General features: G+C 39.9%; 1 protein-coding gene and 1 pseudogene across 4 annotated transcripts in view; one reads left to right on the top strand and one right to left on the bottom strand.

The window, feature by feature from the left end:
* TASP1 (taspase 1) overlaps positions 1 to 18,502 on the top strand; it is a 254,970-nt gene extending 236,468 nt beyond the window's left edge. For all 4 annotated transcript variants that reach the window (XM_019017568.4, XM_055373531.2, XM_055373530.2 and 1 more), the window contains one exon: positions 17,444 to 18,502. In XM_019017568.4, coding sequence (XP_018873113.2) covers positions 17,444 to 17,536 — 93 coding nt within the window. In that variant the 3' untranslated portion in view covers positions 17,537 to 18,502. The remainder of the gene's footprint in view (positions 1 to 17,443) is intronic.
* LOC101138483 (glyceraldehyde-3-phosphate dehydrogenase-like) lies at positions 14,181 to 15,394 on the bottom strand (annotated as a pseudogene).
* Positions 18,503 to 20,199: the final 1,697 nt, after the last annotated feature.

The raw sequence follows: 20,199 nt of genomic DNA, 5'->3' as shown, positions 1-20,199 counted from the left end.
CCAGTAAGTACAGGAAAAGATGCTCAACATCAGTAGTCATTAGTGAAATGCAGATGACAACCACAAGTAGATACCACCTCACATCCAACAAGATGGCTATGATAAAAATTGTGAATAATAACAAGTCTTGGTGAGGATGTGGAGAAATTGGAACCCTCATATATCGCTGATAGGAATGTAAAAATGGTGCTGCTACTTTGGACAGCAGTTTGGCAGTTCCTCAAAAAGTTAAACATAGAGTTACCATGTGACCCAGCAATTCCATTTCTAGGTATATACCCAAGAAAATGGAAAGATAGGTCCACATGAAAACCTGTGCATAGATACTTATAGCAGCATTATTCATAACAGCAAAAAAAGAAGAAACAATCCAAATGCCCATCAACTGATGAATGGATCAGCAAAATGTGAAATATTCATACAATGGAATATTTTCAGCTGTAAAAAGGAATGAAGTGCAGATATATACTGTAGCTTGGATGAACCTTGAAAACATTATTCTAGGTAAAAGAAGCCAGACACTAATGGCCACAGAGTGTATTATTTTGTTTATATGAAATGTCCAGAATAGGAAAATCCATAGAGATAAGGTAGATTAGTGGTAGAGGTAAGGGAATGGGGAGTGAGTGCTAATGGGCACAGGGTTTCTTTTAGTGGTGCCGAAAATTTTTTGGCATTAGAACATTGCACATTTTGCAAATATATTAAAAACTACTGAATTGAAAAGTTATTTAAGTGGATGAATTTTCTGATATATGAATTATATCTCAGTAAAGCTGTTAAAAATGTTAATTGACATAATTTACTCTGTTACCAAAATAAAGGAGAAAACCCATATGTTCCTCTTGATTCCATATGATCATCTCAACTTGCATGAATGATAAAAACCTCAAAATAGCCGGGCATGGTGGCTGATGCCTGTAATCCCAGCACTTTGGGAGGCCAAGGCGGGCAGATCACCAGGTCAGGAGATCGAGACCATCCTGGCTAACATAGTTAAACCCCGTCTCTACTAAAAATACAAAAAATTAGCCAGGCGTGGTGGCGGGCGCCTGTAGTCCCAGCTACTCGGGAGGCTGAGGCGGGAGAATGGCGTGAACCCAGGAGGCGGAGCTTGTAGTGAGCAGAGATCGCGCCACTGCGCTCCAGCCTGGGAGACAGAGTGAGACTCCGTCTCAAAAAAAAAAAAAAAAAACCCCTCAAAATATGAGATATCCAAGGAAAATTCCTCAATGTGATTAAGGGCATCATCTATCAAAAACCTACAGCTAAAATCATACTAATTGGTGAAACACTGAACACTTTCTTTCTAACACTGACAACAGACAAAGAGGCCATCCACTCATCACTTCTATTCAGTATTTTATTGGATGCTCCACTAGTACAATAAAGCAAATAAAAGATAAAACTTGGAAAAGAAATAGTAAAAGCCATAGTTATTCTCAGAGGACATGAAATGAATCTAACGAATGATGTGCAAGACCTGTTCCCTGAAAACTATAAAACCTTGCTGAGAGAAATAAAAGACAATCTAAATAGAGAAACATGCCATATTCATGGATTGGAAAACACAGTAAGATAGCCATTCTTTCCACATTCAGCTATAGATTCAAAGCAATCTCAATAAAAATTCCAGCAGACATTTTAAAATAAGAAATTGAAAAGTTGATTCTATAATTTGTGTGGGAATTTAAAGGACCTAGAACTGCAAAAATCAACTTTAAAAAAGATCAGAGTTAGAGGACTTACAGTACCAGACTTTAAGACCTACTGTTAAGCTACTGTAATCAAGGCAGTGTTCCTCCACAGAAGAGGCAACCCTAAAAATCAGTTATCAGCTTTGGAATCAGCAGGAATACCGTCCAACTCTGCAGTTTCACAGCATTCTGAGGGAAGGGAATTGCCAGATTGGTTGATGCAGCAGGGTCCACCAGACACTGCAGAAATTATTAAATATTGTCTCAGAATTATAGACGGAAATTTGTGTCTCAGGAGGAAACTGGCTGGGCATGGTGGCTCATGCCTGTAATCTCAGCACTCTGGGAGGCTGAGGCGGGCAGATCACAAGGTCAGGAGATCGAGACTATCCTGGCTAACATGGTGGAATCCTGTCTCTACTACAAATACAAAAAAAAAAAAAAAAATTAGCTGGGCATGGTGGCACACACCTGGAGTCCCAGCTGCTCGGGAGGCTGAGGCAGGAGAATCGCTTGAACCCAGGAGGCGGAGGTTGCAGTGAGCCGAGATCACGCCATTGCACCCCAGCCTGGGCAACAGAGGGAGACTCCATCTCAAAAATAAATAAATTAATTAAATTAAATAAACCAAATTTTATTCAATGTGGAGGGCCAGAATAATCACCAGCAGTGTGGATGCTGTTTGTCGTCGGATGAAAGAATTGTCTTTACAAGAAAGATTTCCAAAATGAGAAATTATACATTCAACAACCTTAATAAAATATTCTTTTAAAAAAATGAAAGAGGAAATATAAATGGACACTTGTATCTCCTGATGTATGTATTTTGGTCAGCTTCTTCACAAGCTTACCTAATTGCTTACGTACTTTAAACTTTAATTAAGTATACATTTTAAAATGTTATCCTATTAATTTACTCTTGGCCTTCAAGTATTACCAGTGTTAAACTACTAAAAGCACACAATATCTAGTAAACTGTCATAGGTTTCTCATAATCTCACTTTTCTTTCAGTCTGTTTAGGGATATAAAGAATTTTTCAGGCGAAGTTGCTGCTTTAGGGAAGTGATTTTTCTAAAATTAGGTGAGGATTAGTGAAATAATAACACCCTTATTTGTTTTTAATTCTCAAATTTTTTATTCACAAGGTTATTGGGGTATAACTGACTAAATAAGTGTATCTGGCTCTTAAAGATAAAAATATAACCAAGGTAAAACAGGTGACTTTGTGGTATTAAGACTAGGGCAATAACACAAAGGATTATTTGTGCTAAAAATATTTTTTATGTGTAACAAAGGATTATTTCTGAACAGAGATTCAGAAAAAAGTGTAAATGAAAGATAAATTAAGAAATCAAAATTGATATAGAAATAGGTGTTTGACTAGAAATTGCAATTTATTTGAGATATTTTTTCTTTTATTCTTTATTTTATCATTTTGAATGTGATTATGTATGTAAATCTTGATGTGATGACTATTAACTTTTGTCAGCTTTAATGTCTGAAAACCTCATAAAATCATCCTATTTACCTAAATAATGCAATTTATTTATTTATTTATTTACTTACTTACTTTAGAGACAGGATCTCACTGTATCACCCACTTGGAGTGCAGTGGCACAATCATAGCTCACTGTAACCTCAAACTCCTGGGCTCAAACGATCCTCTTGCCTCAGCTCCCCAAGTAGCTAAGACTATAGGTACACCACCAGGCCTGGCTAATTTTTAAATGTTTTGTAGAGATGAGGTCTTGCTATGTTGCCCAGGCTGGCGTAATCTCAAACTGTTGGCCTCAAGCAATACTCCCACCTCGGCCTCCCAAAGCACTGAGATTACAAGTGTGAGCCACTGCACACCTGGCCTATTTATAAAACTTTAATAAGATCTTCTTGGGCCAAGGGTAAACCCTCACAAAGCTAAATAATTTTCCTACATAACTTTAACTTTGTTCACAAAGTTATGTTGAGTGAACAAAGCCAGACATGAAAGAGTACTAAGTGAAGTATTCTATTTATATGAAGTTTAATAACTGGCCCAACTAAGCTATGGTGATAGAAATCAGAAAGTGATTGCTTCAGGAAAAGGGCATGAGGGAATTTGGGGGCAGTAATAGAAATGTCCTGTGTGGAAAATGTTCTCCTTAGGATTTGGTTTCATGGGGATACAAATCATTAAAAATCATCAAACCCTTTACTGAACATCTATGCACTTTATTGTTTGTAAAATCATACCTCTGTTTTTTGAAAGTCTTAAAAATGATATTAGCTAGACTATCTGGGTTTGTTTTTGTTTTTGTTTTTTACGAGATAGGATCTTGCTCTGTCATCCAGGCTGGAGTGCAGTGACCCGATTATGGCTCACTGTAACCTCAAATTCCTGGGTTCAAGAGATCCTCCAGACTCAGCCTCCCTAGTAACTAGGACTACAGGGGCACACCTCACCTGGCTAATTTTTATTTTATTTCTTGTCAAGACAGGGTCTTGCTATGTTCCCCAGGTAAGATTGTCTTTAAAGAGGCATGTCATGATTGACAGCATGGGCTTTAGAATTAGTCAGACTTGGATCTCAATCCTGGAGTCCCTGCTTTATAACCCAGGGCAAGTTACAACTTTGATCCTTGGTTTCCTCATCTATTGATGCTTTGATAGAATTCTGAAAATTAGTTGAATAATAAAAATGAAGTGCATGTAATAGATGCTGCATTTGTTATGATGGGTGGTGGTGGCAGCAGTAGTGGTGGAGGAAGAGGTGATGGTGGAAGTTGCAGGGAATTTCTCAGGACCATCACACCACAGCTCCACAGGCCCCATTTACACTGCAGTTATGCTCCCAAAGGTGGCATTTATATTGACTATGACAAGAGTGATGCCACCTGAATTTTCACCGTGCTCCTTTGGTGGAAATGGTAATGGTTATTACATTTTGACAAAATGCAACTCTAACTTGCAAGTTAATGTTAATAAGTTAATAAGTTAATGTTAATAAGTTAATAAGCCAGCTGGTAAGTGAATTCAGAGTTCCCAGAACAGGAAAAAAAAATTGTTGGAAGCTACAAGAAAAGACACTCCTCCCTGAACCCTGCAATTCAAGCCAAAATGGTGGCAAAGGAGCTCTTTCTAAAAACTATCTGATAGAGGTCTACCACTTTGACAGTGCCACAACTTAGGTTTTTAAATCAAATCCAAGCTGTGCCTTCAGCATTTCTTTTAAGCTCACCCATCCAGGTAATTTTCCTTTTGAAAGAAGAAGGGAGAATATTGCTTACTAGCTGTGTTAAATTTCTCTTGTGTGAACCTTGATTACAGGCAATCTTCTTGTATTCCACTGACCACTGGGCAGTGGAACACCTACAGGATGTATTGACCATGAATCCCTTAAAAGAGACTTCCATTTCACAATAGTGGCCAATGGCATTTAGTCATTGAATGGATGTATCCAGCTAAATAGATTTATTGGACCATATTTTAGATTTGACAGGAAACACCTAGATACAAATTGGCCTTAGTCTTAACCAAATTTTAACTGCTTTTGATAATCTAGTTCTTATATTATCCAACAACTAAAGGCATCTGATCCCTGGCAGGAAGCCAACTGCCTCGGGATGGTAGTTAAGGCGCCACCAATAAACCTATATACTAAGAAAACATCCGAGACAGCCAAGTTTGGCAAGTGCACTTATAAACCACAGGAAAAGTGGCTAATCACTGATTTTACTTGTACCTTTTAAGTTTGCCCAGAATTTGAAATGTAGAAACTTGTGTTTCTTTTTCATGCTCTTAGGGCTGCCAGGATGATCCCATTTGGTCTATTTAGAAAGTCATTTACACAAACAGGAAAAGACTGCAGAAGATTGAATGTATGAAAAACAGTTTCCTCAGCCTCAAGTTAATTTCTAAGAGTTGTTGGTAATTTTATTTTTGCCTAATTAGTCTTACATCATTAATTTCTTCCAAATGATTCATTCAACATTGCTCCAAAGCAATAAATAGAAAAACAAAGAGGGAATTTACTGTGTTGTTAAGAGTATAAGTCTTCCCAGAGGTGCGAATAATATGTATTCAAATTATTCTCATTTTAATCATGGTGTAGGGTAAGATCTTTGCAAAGATAAATGTCTATTTTAATCTATTACTTGACTTGTAGACCCTCCATGTTAGTAGAAATGAAGTGGATGAACTTCTTTATTTTAGCAACATGAAAAGTAATGAAAACATTAATTTCTCTATCTCCACATACGTATGTAGTTATCAGTCACAGATGTGAACCTAACTTAGAATATCACCTTGTTACCTTCTAGTACCCAACATTTTAGATAAATGTGTATCTTCCCAGCCAGACTCATGCCTGCTGTTTGCTCACAGGACATATAACCATGACATGTAAATGAGACAAATGTACTTAAAAATGATTGACTTTATTATGAACAGGAAATGAGTAATGATTATCTATGGTGTTTTTGTTTTTTGGTTGGGAAGCAGTAGCCAAATGATGAAAGGAATTTTCTCTTGTTTTTTCAGTCTCGAGACAAAAACTATAATCTTGGTCATGTCATTGTTATTTCATGTTAACTTACTAAATTGAGAAAAGATATTGGTTTCTATGATTATAAATATTGAGAATCCCCCATTGATTTTATGCTGTAACAACTTTTATTATATTATTTTATTAAATGGGTGAGTTACAGATGTGGAATCTACTAGGTATATCTTATATGTGCAGGTACTAATGACAACACAGGGCCCAACACATAGTAGGCATTTGGTGAACAGCTCTTTAATGAGTGACTGCATGTTGAGCTTTAGGGTAGAACTTTGAGTTAGGATGGTGCGTAGATACAACATTTTGTTCCCACTGTCCTTTCTTCCCAGTAATCTCCAGATTTAAGATCAAAAGCTGTATTCATCATAGCAGCTTTGAAAAAAATTAAATATATATAAAATACAAATTATATGGAAAAATTTTACACAGATTTAAACATTTAAAATTTTATGTTAAAATATGATTTTTAAGTTCTGGATTGTTTTCTCCTATAAGAGCAGATGATTTGACAACACTGGGACCCACTTCCTATGTGGCAGTGATTGGTTAGAGCCAGGTGGTAGCCGCCCTGTTTGGTGAAGCCTGGGCGCTTCACTTCCACAGTCCTACACCTGACCTGCTTCACAGGCATTTGAGACTAACCCGTGTTGTAGATTTTGAACCCTAATCAAGTCTATCTGTTAGAATACATTTTTATTCCAGTATGATTCATTCAAATAATATAGTTTATGTTTTTTTAAAAGTCTTCATCTTGGAGTGCTTGTTCTGTTTAATCCTAAGGATTAGAACTTGTTTGTGATAGTTACAATGTATGACTTTTATGTTCTGTAAGTAAAGCAATACTGAAAATTTGTGAAAACTTAACATTTTAGTATTCACTAATTGAGACATTTGGCTATGGTTGCGCTGTTCTCTCTATTTACATTTCTTTCAAATACTTCTGGATGCAGTAAGTGGTAGGTACTGACAGTTTGCTTTTATGCTCTTGAGCTGTCATCACTGTACTGTACATGTTTGGACTGCACTGTCTGCTGCAATGTTGAAGGGATAAAATGAAACTTAATTTAGGATGAGGGTTATATTAACAATTCACTAGTAGGAGATGCTCAGAGTACTTGGAAATAGATCTTTCTTCATTTGAAATAGAAAATTAATGTTATTTTAAATGTGCTTCCTAAAACAGATTAGAACCCCAATAATTCTTTGATTTCTTCCATTGATGGCTTTTGTGAATATCATGGTAAAATTTTGAACAGTTAAGAGTTAGGGTTATTACAGTAGCTAATAATAACTGACTAAGAAGGAAGCCTTATTACTTGCCTTGAGATTTCAGCTATTAAAAAAACCTCAGTTTACTTAGGAGTAAAAGTTTGATAAAACACAGTATCTTATTTTTTGAATGAATTATTTATTAAATACCATTGAGTGCCTTCTATACTGAGGTACTTTTCTGGGGACATCATAGTGAACAAAGCAGACAAGAATCCCTGTACTTGAGGACTTACATACTGGTGGGGGAAATAACGAACAAGATAAGTAAGGCCTATACTATGTTTGTGATAAGTGCTAAAAAGAGATGTGAAGCTAGGGAAGGGGTTAGGAGGTACAGGGATTCCAGTGTTAGGTAGGTTTCACTTCAAAGGTGTCATTCGAGTAAAGTCTTGGAGGATTTATGGGAGCAAGGCAAGAACATTCCAGGCATAGGGAATAGCAGGTGCAAACACTCTCAAGTAGGAGTGTGCCTGGTGTGTTGGAGGGACAGTGAGAAGGCCGGTCTTAGTGGGTCAGAGTAGGCAATGGAAGGCCAGATAGATTACATAGTTTTTTATCCATGGTCAGTATTTGGGCTTTTCCCCTGAAATGGGAGCCACTGGGGAGTAATGAGCAGTGGAGTGATATGAACTGACTTACATCTTAAGAGGTGACTCCAGCTGCTGAGAGGGAGGCCGGGTGGAAGGTTGTTGCCATAGAGGTGAGTGATAATAATGACTTGGACTAGAGCATTATCCACACAGGTGGTGAGAAGTAGTTGGCTTCTGTGTGTGTTTTAAGATAGAGCCAATGGGATTTGCTGTTGGGTTGGATAGAGATATGAGGGAAATAGAAAAGGCAATGATGACTCTTAAGATTTTGGCCTAAACAGAAGAATAGAATTGCCATTTACTAGGGTGAGGAAGAAGGTGAAGTGGGGTGAAAAGACTTGAGGGGAAGTAGCAGAAACTCAGTTCTGGACATGTTAATTTCAAGATGCCTGTTAGGCATCAAATGGGGAGGCCCAAAAGGTAGCTGGATATGTGTGTCTGGAGTTTAGGAGAAAGGACTAAGATGGAGATACATATTAGGGAATCTCAGCATATAAACATTTTTTTAAAAAACATTTGGATGAGATCACCAAGGATGTGAACACAGACAGGAGAAAAGATTCCTGGGGAAATTTTGTACTTATAAGTTGGGGAAGCAACCAGGGAGACTGAAAAGTTATAATCGTAGAGGTCAGAGGAGAACCAGGTGAGAGTGGTGTCCTAAAAAACAAGGGAAAAGGGTGTTTCAAGGAGAAGCAGGTGATCAACTTTATCAGATGCTGCTGCTGGGCCTTGTGAAATTAGATTTGAGGACAGGCTATTGGATTTGGCATTGGAAGTCATTTCTTATTTTGATAAAGAGGGGTTTTGGTGGAGAGGTGAAAGCAAAAAGCTGATTATAGAGGGCTTAAAGAGAAAATGGAAGGAAAGAATTTGAGGTAATAGATGTAGAGAACTCTTTCAAATAACTTTGCTGTAAATGGAAGTAAAGAAAAGGAGTGGCGACTGGAGGAGGAGGTTGATCTATGGAGTTATTATTCTTACCTCAATTTCCAGTGCAACCAGATGCTTCACTTTATATCCAAAACACTTCATAGACATTTTTCTTTAAAATGAGTGGAAGGAAAGTGGTCTAACTGTTGAGTCTTTGGACATTCCAACATTTAGTTGCTGGGGAGATGAGGAAGAATCAGCAAAGGAAAGTGAGGTTACGTTTTGGAGTAAAATAAAAGGAAAGTTTCAGCGTATTATTTGTAGTAGTTGCAGGTACAGCTAGTATTAAAGGAAGGCATTCCTTGACATTTGGGATGGACTAACTTTGACAGAGTCACACAGGTCTTTTGAATGCAGGATGTCTGAACCTTTCTGTGCTCATGTGCCTGTCTGGCTCTAAGAAGGGTAGAACAAGGTGGAGCAATACATTTGCAGCTTTTGCCCATGCTCCCGCACTGCCTTCCGCTTTTTTTTTTTAAAGAGAGAGCACCTCCCAGGACCCAGCAGAAGTCAGCTTGAGAAATGCTGCTTTCTGGGTCTCCGTGCCTTAACAGTTCTTTGGGGGCATAGGTCGGATCAGTAAGTCAGGAAGCACAAGATTTTGACAAAGAGAACTTTCTTCAAATCAGTTGTTGGTGGTTTGTATTTTTCCCCTCCAAAATTCCTCACTGACAGATTAACTGAGATTCTCAGGAAATTGTCCATTACACAACTGGAGAGTAGCCTCATTCTTAATGATAGTTTAAGTGTTAGCCTTTCATTTCTTTTCAAATAGAAGATGCTCTTTTCAAACTATAGTAAGATTCATGTTATCTGGCAGCTTACCAACCAGAAGACCATAAATGGCATTTTGGGTTTCACCTAGTACAAATCATCAGGATGTTGAGGCCAGGTTCCCTATGAAGAGGAAAAGACAGTTCCCTTGGGCTGTCTTGACCAAGGAAATGGTGACCCAGAGCCTCCCCTTACAGACCTGAAGGGAAACCTTCAGTAGTAAAATTCCATAGAATGTCAAAATCAGAAAGAACTCTGAATATAATTGAGTTGAAGTTTTTCACTTTTACCGACAAAGACATTGAAACCCAGAAAGCCAGTGATTTCCCGATCCAGAAACTATCCAATCTATCAACAGCAGAGTTGAGGCTCAAACCGATTTCTCTGAGTCCCAGAATCATCTTGAAATTTGTTGGTAAGATTTGTTCCAGTAGCTTTCCTGAGCAAGCTCTGTTTCACCCTGAAAACCTGCTTTGTCTAAAGCCTCCTGCAGTTAAAGGCATGTCTCTTAACAGAGCCAGATTTAGAATCCTCCTTCATGGTAAGTCTTCAGGGGGAGTCAAGATAGCCCTAAATTTGGAGTTCAGAGGCTTTCATTCACATCTCAATTTTTCCACTTCCTCTCTGACCATAAGCAAACCACATTACCATTCTGTCTCATTTTTTTTTTCATCTGAAAAAAATAGGTATAGTATACATCTTTCTGTTTGACATGGTATTTTGAGGGATCTCATTGATGCAAAAGTGCTATGGAAACTAAAGCATTATGCAAATATAGGGACTCATTGTTAAGATTTCACAAAGAACTGGTTTCTGCGTCCTGCAAAGACATAATTGCACTTAGAGCAAGATCCCTGTGTTTCATTCTTCTGTTCCCCCAAATAACTTGCAGAATAAATATTTGTTAAATAATGGAGCACTTTTATCACCTGTAGCAAGAGGGAATATTCATGATAATTCTCCATGTGAGTGGTGAAATAGTAGGTACTGTGGGGCTTGCCATGTTTATGTGAGTATCTTCACTGGGCTTTTAACCTAAAAATAGGAGGGAACTCTTGTCTGATGTTGCCTCTGACTGAAGTGTGGTGTCAGTGAGCCTGGTGATAGTAAGAACCAAAGTGGCCTGTAGGCTGGAAGAACATGCTGTTCTCATCAGACAGCATTTTAATCTTATTTTAAGGCTCCTTAGACATGATATTTGTATGTGAGAACAATAGAACTTTTTGCCCTGTATATATCCCTGTTTCAGTGCTAACAATGAAATTTACCCGAATGTCATCTTTGTGTTTCATCTGGCATCCTTGTTTTCAACGTGGAGAATGAGGTATGAGCGACACACAGTAAGATAAATAACATATGGCATTCCTTTCTCATTCTGTTGATATTTCTGATTGGTTGGCTGAACTCTGGAATTGTATCTTCAAATTGCTCTGGCCTATTTAATACTTTTAATTTAAGACAATGAGAAAATAGAAGTAAATACTTTTTTTTTGATTCATCAACAATGTATACACAAGCTAAATGAAGTCAGCATCAGAGATTGTCCAAACTCTGAAAGGATGCTCTAGAGACCATCTAACCCAGTCTTCATTTTCCAATGTCCAATATCACACAGGCTTTGTAAGTGGGCACCCAGATCTTTTCACCTATAGTTAATGGATTTTTATTCTATAAAATATACACATTATTCTAGACTATATTAAGAAGGTTCATGTGAAACTGTCAGCTAGTTGAGTACATCTGCTTTCAGGATGAAGTCTGACGACCAAACTCTATTTTTAGAGCAGTTAACTACATTCCAAGGTTTAATGCTGCACACAAAGAATGCTTAGAATATACTTATTCACAAATTGTGTCTTTTTGAAAGACAGCTCTTAAAAAGCGATGGGTAGGGAACTTCTGGGAAAAGGATAGGGGTGGGTGGCAGTGTCTCCTGAGTCAACTCATTAAGAGAGAAAAAAATGTAAAAGCCCACAATAGAAACAAGGCAATAAAAACCAACCAGACACACTTCCCCAGTCCTTCTCTTGCCTTTCTCTCTGGACTTAGTCATTTAAGGTGTATCACATTTGTGGCACTAAAACCTGAGGGCGGCCGGGCGCAGTGGCTCTTGCCTGTAATCAGCACTTTGGGAGGCCAAGGCAGGCGGATCATGAGGTCAGGAGATCGAGACCATCCTGGCTAACATGGTGAAACCCCATCTCTACTAAAAAAAAAAAAATTAGCCAGGTGTAGTGGCACGCGCCTATAGTCCCAGCTACCCAGGAGACTGAGGCAGGAGAATCTCTTGAACCTGGCGGGTGGAGGTTGCAGTGAGCTGAGATCGCGCCACTGCACTCCAGCCTGGGTGACAGAATGAGACTTCGTCTCAAGAAAAAAGAAAAAAAAAAAAAAAGAAAGCTGAGGGTGACTATTATCATGTCAGGCAAGAATTCACAATGCAAGGATTTAAGGTACTACCCAGTTCACAGTACAATCTCACAGTACCATATACCATATTTACATTGCCCAAGTAGTGATAAATACAGAAGAGAAGCTTACCTTGTTGTTAAATGGATTTTTATTCTATAAACTACACACAGTATTCCAGATTATATTAAAGTTCATGTGACATTGTTAGTGCATGAAAAATTAGATGTTTTCTATGACTCAGCAATTTGAAAAATAAGTAAGAATTAACAGGAGAAGGGAAAGTGGTGGAAACAGATATCTGTTTCTTCAAAAGCACATGGTAACATAAAATTGAGCTGAACACACTTGTCTCAGGAGGCTAGAGTCCTGCTTTCCAGGAAGGAAAATGCCCATGCAAACAACTTTACCCTAGTGTTTTTCATGTTCCTCCTTGTGCTGGATTTGTCAGAATGTTATTAATGCAGCACTATACAACAAATGGACAAGACTCAAGGGCCCCCATTTGACTGCTGTTTAAGTTGCTCATGCCTCCAATGATCTCTCTCTGGAAGAGGACTTTTAAAATTAAGTCGTGTGCAGTCTTCCTAGAAACCATACAAGAGCAGTTTCTAAGGTGGTCTTGGAAGATCTTAACATTGAGTATGAATGATAGGAAATTTCAGCTACTACTTAGATTGTGATTAGGTTATCAGGCAATTATATACTTTCTATATTACTTTTCTCTTAATTTTCTTATTTTAAAATCTTCGAGCTAAATTTGTTAATCCATTGTATTTGGTTTTATAAAAAGATGTAGCCCTAATATTGGCTTTGAACAGTCAGTTTAATTTATAAGTTGATAGTTTTTCAAGGGGTGTTAACCTCAAGAATCTGTCTGTGCTTCTCAGGGAATTAGCAAGAAAGCGGCAAATTATAACTACACGGCCAGTGGATCCCATTGGTGTGGAGCTGTTTGCATCTGAGAATCTAAAGCTCCATCTCTGTTCTAACAGTGCCATCAACTGGAAGGTGGAAAATTTTAGTTAGTATATACTTTAAAAAAAAAACAAAGTTTTTTTTTTTTTTTTTTGAGATGGAATCTTGCTCTGTCGCCCAGGCTGGAATGCAGTGGCACAATCTTGGCTTACTGCAAGCTCCGCCTCTGGGGTTCACACCATTCTCCAGCCTCAGCCTCCCGAGTAGCTGGGACTACAGGTGCCTGCCACCACGTCCGGCTAATTTTTTTTGTATTTTTAGTAGAGACGGGGTTTCACCGTGTTATCCAGGATGGTCTCAAACTCCTGACCTCGTGATCCGCCCGCCTTGGCCTCCCAAAGTGCTGGGATTACGGGCGTGAGCTACCGCACCCGGCCTTTTTTTTTTTTTTTTTTTGAGAGGGAGTGCTGTAGTGCAGTGGCATGAGGTTGGCTCACTGCACTGGAGTGCAGTGGCGTGCAGTGAGAGGTTGGCTCACTGCAACCTCTGCCTCCTGGGTTCAAGCGATTCTCCTGCCTCAGCCTCCGGAGTAGCTGGGATTACAGGCATGTGCCACCACACCCAGCTAATTTTTTTTGTATTTTTAGTAGAGGTGGGGTTTCGCCCTGTTGGCCAGGCTGGTCTCGAACTCCTGACCTCAGGGGATCCGCCTGCCTCAGCCTCCCAAAGTGCTAGGATTACAGGCGTGAGCCACCACGCCCGTCCAAAAAAATCTAAGATTAATCTTTGCTATGGCAAACTAGTGTGATTGACTTTTCAGCCAAACAGATTGGTCATATCAGTTAAAACACTTAAAATTCTTCCCCTCCCCCCCCCCTTTTTTTTGGCTGAGCGCAGGGGACTTTATTCATGATATACAACAGGGTGGGGCTCCCTAGGCTCCTCCCTCTTCAGGGTGTCTGCATGGACATTGTGAGGAGGGGAGATTCTCAGTGTGGTAGGGGACTGAGTGTGGGCAGGGACTCCCAGCAGCTGAGGGCCTCTCTCTTCCTTTCATGCTGTCGCTGGGGCTGGTGGTCCAGGGGTCTTATTCCTTGGAGGCCATGTGGGCCATGAGGTCCACCACCATATTGCTGTAGCCAAATTCGTTGTCACACCAGGAAATGAGCTTGACAAGGTGGTTGTTGAGGGCATTGCCAGCCCCAGCATGGAAGATGGAAGAGTGGGTGTCACTGTTAAAGTTGGAGGAGACAATCTGGTGCTCAGTGTAGTCTAGGATGCCCTTGAGGGGGCCCTCTGACTCCTGCTTCACCACCTTCTTGATATCATCATATTTGGCAGGTTTCTCCAGACGGTAGGTCAGGTCCATAACTGACACATTGGCGATGGGGACATGGAAGGCCTTGCCAGTGAGCTTCCTGTTCAGCTCAGGGATGACCTTGCCCACAGCCTTGGCAGTGCCAGTAGATGCAGGGATGATGTTCTGGAGAGCCACACAGCCCTCATGCCACAGTTTCCCGGAGGGGCCATCCACAGTCTTCTGGGTGGCAGTGATAGCGTGGACTGTGGTCATGAATCCTTCCGTGATACCAAAGTTGTCATAGATGGCTTTGGCCAGGGGTGCTAAGCAGTTGGTGGTACAGGAGGCATTGCTGATGATCTTGAGGCTGTTGTCATACTTCTCATGGTTCATGCCTATATAAACATGGGGGCCTCAGCAGAGGGAGCAGAGATGATGACCCTTTTGGCTCCCTGCTGCAAGTGAGCTCCAGCCTTCTCCATGGTCGTGAAGATACTGGTGGGCTCCATAATGTACTCAGCACCAGCATGGCCCCATTTGATTTTGGTGGGATCTCACTCCTGAAAGATGCTGATGGGATTTCCATTGATGACAAGCTTCCCATTCTCAGCCTTGATGGTGCCATGGGATTTGCCATGGGTGGAATCATACGGGAACATGTAGACTATGTAGTTGAGGTCAAGGGAGGGGTCACTGATGGTGAGAACATCTACTTTACCAGAGTTAAAAGCAGCCCTGGTGACCAGCGCCCGATACTGCCAAATCTTTTTACTTTGGCCTTCACCTTCACCTTCACTAGGGATGTGGCTAGCACTGCATAAGAAGATGCGGCTGTCTCTTGAATGGCAGGAGCAGGGTGCCTTAAGATTCTGCACGTTTACATAAACATAGCCCTAGAATGGTCTATTTCAGTCATTTACCCACTCAGCATTTCTGGAGTAGTATGCTTCTGTGTGAAACACATGGTCAGGTACAGGGAAACTGAGATGTATGTAACAAAGCTTCTGCCCAAAACCGACTTTCAGTTACAGAAACCTAAAGACTCAAAACCAAGACTGGATGAGAAATGCTCATATGGGTGCTATAGGAGCTAAAAGAAGAGCTTCTAAGTTGAGTTGGGTGCCTGGTCAAGGCTTCCCTTGAGAAAAAGCCAGAGACATGGTATCACAGAGAGATGTATGAGCAGGGCATGTAGCAAGGAGTGGAGGGAGATGACCCAAAATGGATGTCTGCTGCTTTTTCATGTATCATTTTAATGTGTTATTTCCCATTAGTTCCAAATTCCAATAAAAATGCATTGCTATTTAAATATTGTAAAGGTACCTTGTTAAGTTCTTCTGCTTGTAGGATACTCTAGAGTCTACACAGTCCTTAGACACTTGCTCAATGTAAAACAGTTTATTGCATTTTTTATGCTGACATCCAAGTTTGTTGTAGAAAGTGGTCTGTTTTTAGGCTAAAGAGAAATTTAAGCTCACTTCTTTCTTTCTTTTTTTTTTTTGAGACGGAGTCTCGCTCTGTCGCCCAGGCTCGAGTGCAGTGGCGTGATCTCGGCTCACTTCAAGCTCCACCTCCCAGGTTCACGCCATTCTCCTGCCTCAGCCTCCCAAGTAGCTGGGACTACAGGCGCCTGCCACCATGCCTGGCTAATTTTTTTGTATTTTTAGTAGAGTCGGGGTTTCACCATGTTAGCCAGGATGGTCTCGATCTCCTGATCTCGTGATCTGCCTGCCTCGGCCTCCCAAAGTGCTGGGATTACAGGCGTGAGCCACCATGCCCGGCCTAAGCTCACTTCTTTAAAAAAGAACTCTGGAGATAAGCTCGTATAAAACATTTTCTTAAATGGCTCCCACTGTTTATATGATTTGATGCCCCATTGAGATCTCCACAGGAAGCTTCAAACACATCTTGGCTCACACTTTTTCAGACCAAGGTTTCTTGTCTTCTGATGAGACTTACCATGTTTCAGTACTTAGGAAAAGTTCGTTTAGAGAACAAGTAGAGAGGATTGCCTGAAGTTTATGCAGCCCCTTTCTTCTTAGAAATTCCAGACATTTATCTATCCTTGGATTAAGCCAGATCACCAAAAAGAGAAATTCTTGGCTGACCTCATCCTGACCCCTCATGAAACAGAGTGAAGTGCTTACTGTCTTCTACCAGAGCCTCCAGCCCCAGCCTCCTCTGAGTGATGTTGTAACACTCAGCCCTACAAAACTCCCTGTTGTATAGCTGATGTCTTCACTCAGTCACTAAACACAGTGCCCTCTTTACAAAGACTATAGGAGAAATGGCTCCTTGGTCTCAGTGCCAGGAACAATTGTTCTCATCCAAGCAATGGGTTTGCTGTGATCTTTATGCTACATGAACCACCTACCTGATCTCTGCTACTAGGAAACTGAGAGACAGGGCAGCAGGCTTGCCTCTGGCATGGGTACCAAACTCCTCAGCTTAGATTTCTTTGTTGGCCCCACTTCCGTCTTTACCTTATTTTATAAGCTCTTATTTTTCTTCTCGTTTCCTCTCCTACTTTAGGCTATTGAATTATCTGAGTTTTTGTAAGCTACTGAAATTCTTTAAGGAATAAATTTGGGATATAAACATGAATTAAGTATCCTTAGTTACTCTGTTTAGAAGACAAAACATATACAAATTACTAGTTTTCACATAATGACTGTACTCAATACAGCTGGCATTAAAACTGCTACTCTTGTGAATATAATTAAACTATACATTCTGTGCGGTCAGGGGTCTTGGCTAACTTGGTCACCTCTGTATCTCAAGTTGCTAGTGCTGTGCTTGGCATGTAGCAGATGCTCAGTAAATATTTCCTGAGCGATTTGAACAAACGATCTTTCAGTAACTAAAGTTTACCAGTGGTACAGTCTGTGGATGCTCAGAAGCAAAGGGAAGGCCTAATGCTCTGGTGTTTCCTCCACCTTTTTTGGACACGGGTTGGGGTGTGGCAAGGGACACCGCTGACCCCTCTGATGCTCTCCTGTCTCTTTCTCTGCAGACTCACATTTCAAGACTTCCTCCTGGTGCGGTGGCAGGACAGTCTGTGGCAATCGAAGGTGGGGTGTGCCGCCTGGAGAACCCAGTGAACTGACCCTTCAGGCTGAGCGTGAAGCGTCTCAGAGGCATTTCAGAACCTGAGCTTTTGGGGGTTTTTAACTGAAGTTGGTTGTTTTATCTTTCTTGTTTTATAATTCCTATTGCAACCTCGTGCACTGCTCGAGACACAAGTGCTGCTGTAGTTAGCGCTTAGTGACACGCGGGCCTTTGGTGGGTGAGCGGGACTGTGTGTGAGTGTGTGCGCGTATGTGCGCACATATGTGTATGTGTGGAGTATGTGTGTTTGCTTCTCCTTGGATGAAATAGAAACTCCTCATTGTGTGACCAGGAATGGTTAAATCATCTTTACAAAATGTGTGCTTTAACTGTTTACAAGTAAAACCTAAAGTTGCAGGAAACATTTTTTATTTCGTAAAGAGGTACCAACTGTCGCTGATGTGATATGTCAGAACTGAAGAGTAAATCTACTTGTTTAAATGACTTGACAGTGGTAGTGCTCCATTTAATAACGGTAATAAGTAATAAAGTGTTTTTATTGGTTAACCAGTTTAAGTGGATCCTGTGGTAACTTAAACTGTTGTTCTCATCCCTTATATGGGGCATTTTTCTTTAACAAAGAATGGTTTCAGTGAAACAATCTAGCAGAGAATTAATGTCAGAACCTTTTTAAATAATAGTCTGATTGATACAGTTTGTACTTATTTCATCAAGCTTTTCTAAGCTTAAATATTGCATAGCTTCGAGCTGTATGGACTATATTATGAAAGAATATGTAAAGAGAACATACAGTAATGCACAGTCCTTAATTTGTATATAATGGAAAGTTATTTACAATATAACACTGTAAATAAGAAAGCAAAGTTTATGGGAAAATTCAATATTATCTTTGTTTTTGTTTAAATATATTTTTAAGATAAAGGCACAAAAATAAAAGAAGCGTATTACTGGGTATAGTATGTGACTCCTCTTCTCAGACTAATAAATTATCTTTTGAATCCTTGGTTAGAGAGCTATTATTTATTTTGTTTATAAAATGTTCTCCCAGAAATCAAAGCATTATCCGTCTTGCTGTTGTTCTGATTGTTTCAAGGCCAATGTTACGCAGTTAAAGAAGACACTGGCAAGATGAAAGCTGAACTTAGTACATGATTGAATGGTCAATATGGAAGTCCCTACAATTTCTCTTGCAATTTGATAAAAATAACAAAGAGAAAGAATAAGAACACTTTGCTTTGAAAAATTGTAGTGGCAGCTAAAAGCTCGATAGTTTCAGTTGATAAATTACTTCTAAATGTTATATTCAGGGATTCTGGAGCCACATAAGAAAACCAAGATTTTCCTTTTGATTTTTTTCTTTTTTTTTATGTAAGAAGTGGTTATCAAGAAGATACTAAAGATAGACTTGCTCAGGGGGAGGAAGTTCCCTGCACCATGTAATCATGGCTCTGGGCGGTAACTGATAAATCCCAGATAAAATTATACACTTGACATCAATGTATGGCCAAATTATAAAGGAAAGACAACCAAAATGGAGTGGGTGTAAATATGAATAATTTGAGAGTTGCTGATTTGTATTCCTGGTACAGGCAATTACATTTGTCTTGCTGTGCTCTCATAGACAGGTTGGTGCCGTGGTATCTGTTTCTCATTCTTAATGAGGCTGAGAACTTAGTGAGAGATGGGCTGGCTGGTGGGGAGCCTTTGGCTTCAAAAGCTTTTGAAGACCTGTTACCTGTTGGCAGAGATTTTTCAGGAACTGGATTGGATCACATAAAACTATCAGGACACTTCGGAGTCTGAAAATCGTCTGACCAGTTTCACCAGGAATGCCACTTCTTTCATCTCCTTTTGCCCTTTTTCCATTTATATTTAAACATTTGAGCTTGTTAAGGACCCCTTTTATTAAGAGTTCAAAAACTGGCCAGTATAAAAGAGCACAGCCTCTCCAAGAACAGTTTGTCAAGACTTTACTCTTCAATTTTCTACTTTTTTTTTTTTTTTTTTAAGGAATATTGTGAAGCCAAGAGGGGGAACATAGTGATATTCAGAATCATGGAGGCAAAAATGTAACAGGTAATATAAGTTCCTTCCTTATCAGATCAGATATTAAAGATCAGCTACTGGAACCGGAGAATACTGAGAGATGTAAAATCAACTTCATTTCACACTAAGGTAGAAAAAGTAGAAACAGATGAGAAAATAACCTCATTCTCTAATCTGGCTTATATCACCAAGAATCTGAAGCTGTATTTTAAGGTGCCCACTTTTAACATGGATGCTTTTAACTGTGTGCCTATATTTGATTTCTTTGTAAGTCTGAGTGTTGGATATCTGGTTCTCTTGAGTAGAATTAAGCCTGGTCTGGATTCCTCAAGGTGGTCACTGTGACCTAGCTCTGGATTTCGAAACAGGGGCATCTTCAGGGCTTCGTGCGGAGACAAGAGCATGTGATTTTGCTTAAGGCACTTGGAGTGCCTGTGCTGATTGGGCTGTCTTGTCAGCTCTGCCACTGTTTTCTCTGCCTTCAGTATGTCTGCCTATGGCAGGCCCTTTCTTACCTTCTAATTACCACTTCTAAATGTGAACTTGATATGGAGAAAGGAAAACACTTATACTCTGCTGGTGGCAATGTAAATTACGTCAGCCACTGTGGAAAGCAGCCTGGAGATTTCTCAAAGAACTTAAAATGGAACTACC

Source organism: Gorilla gorilla, chromosome 21 (assembly GCF_029281585.2).
Source record: "Gorilla gorilla gorilla isolate KB3781 chromosome 21, NHGRI_mGorGor1-v2.1_pri, whole genome shotgun sequence".
Classification (NCBI taxonomy): Eukaryota; Metazoa; Chordata; class Mammalia; order Primates; family Hominidae; genus Gorilla; species Gorilla gorilla.
The sequence above is the reverse complement of the archived record's forward strand: the minus strand, read 5'-3'. Positions and strand labels throughout refer to the sequence as shown.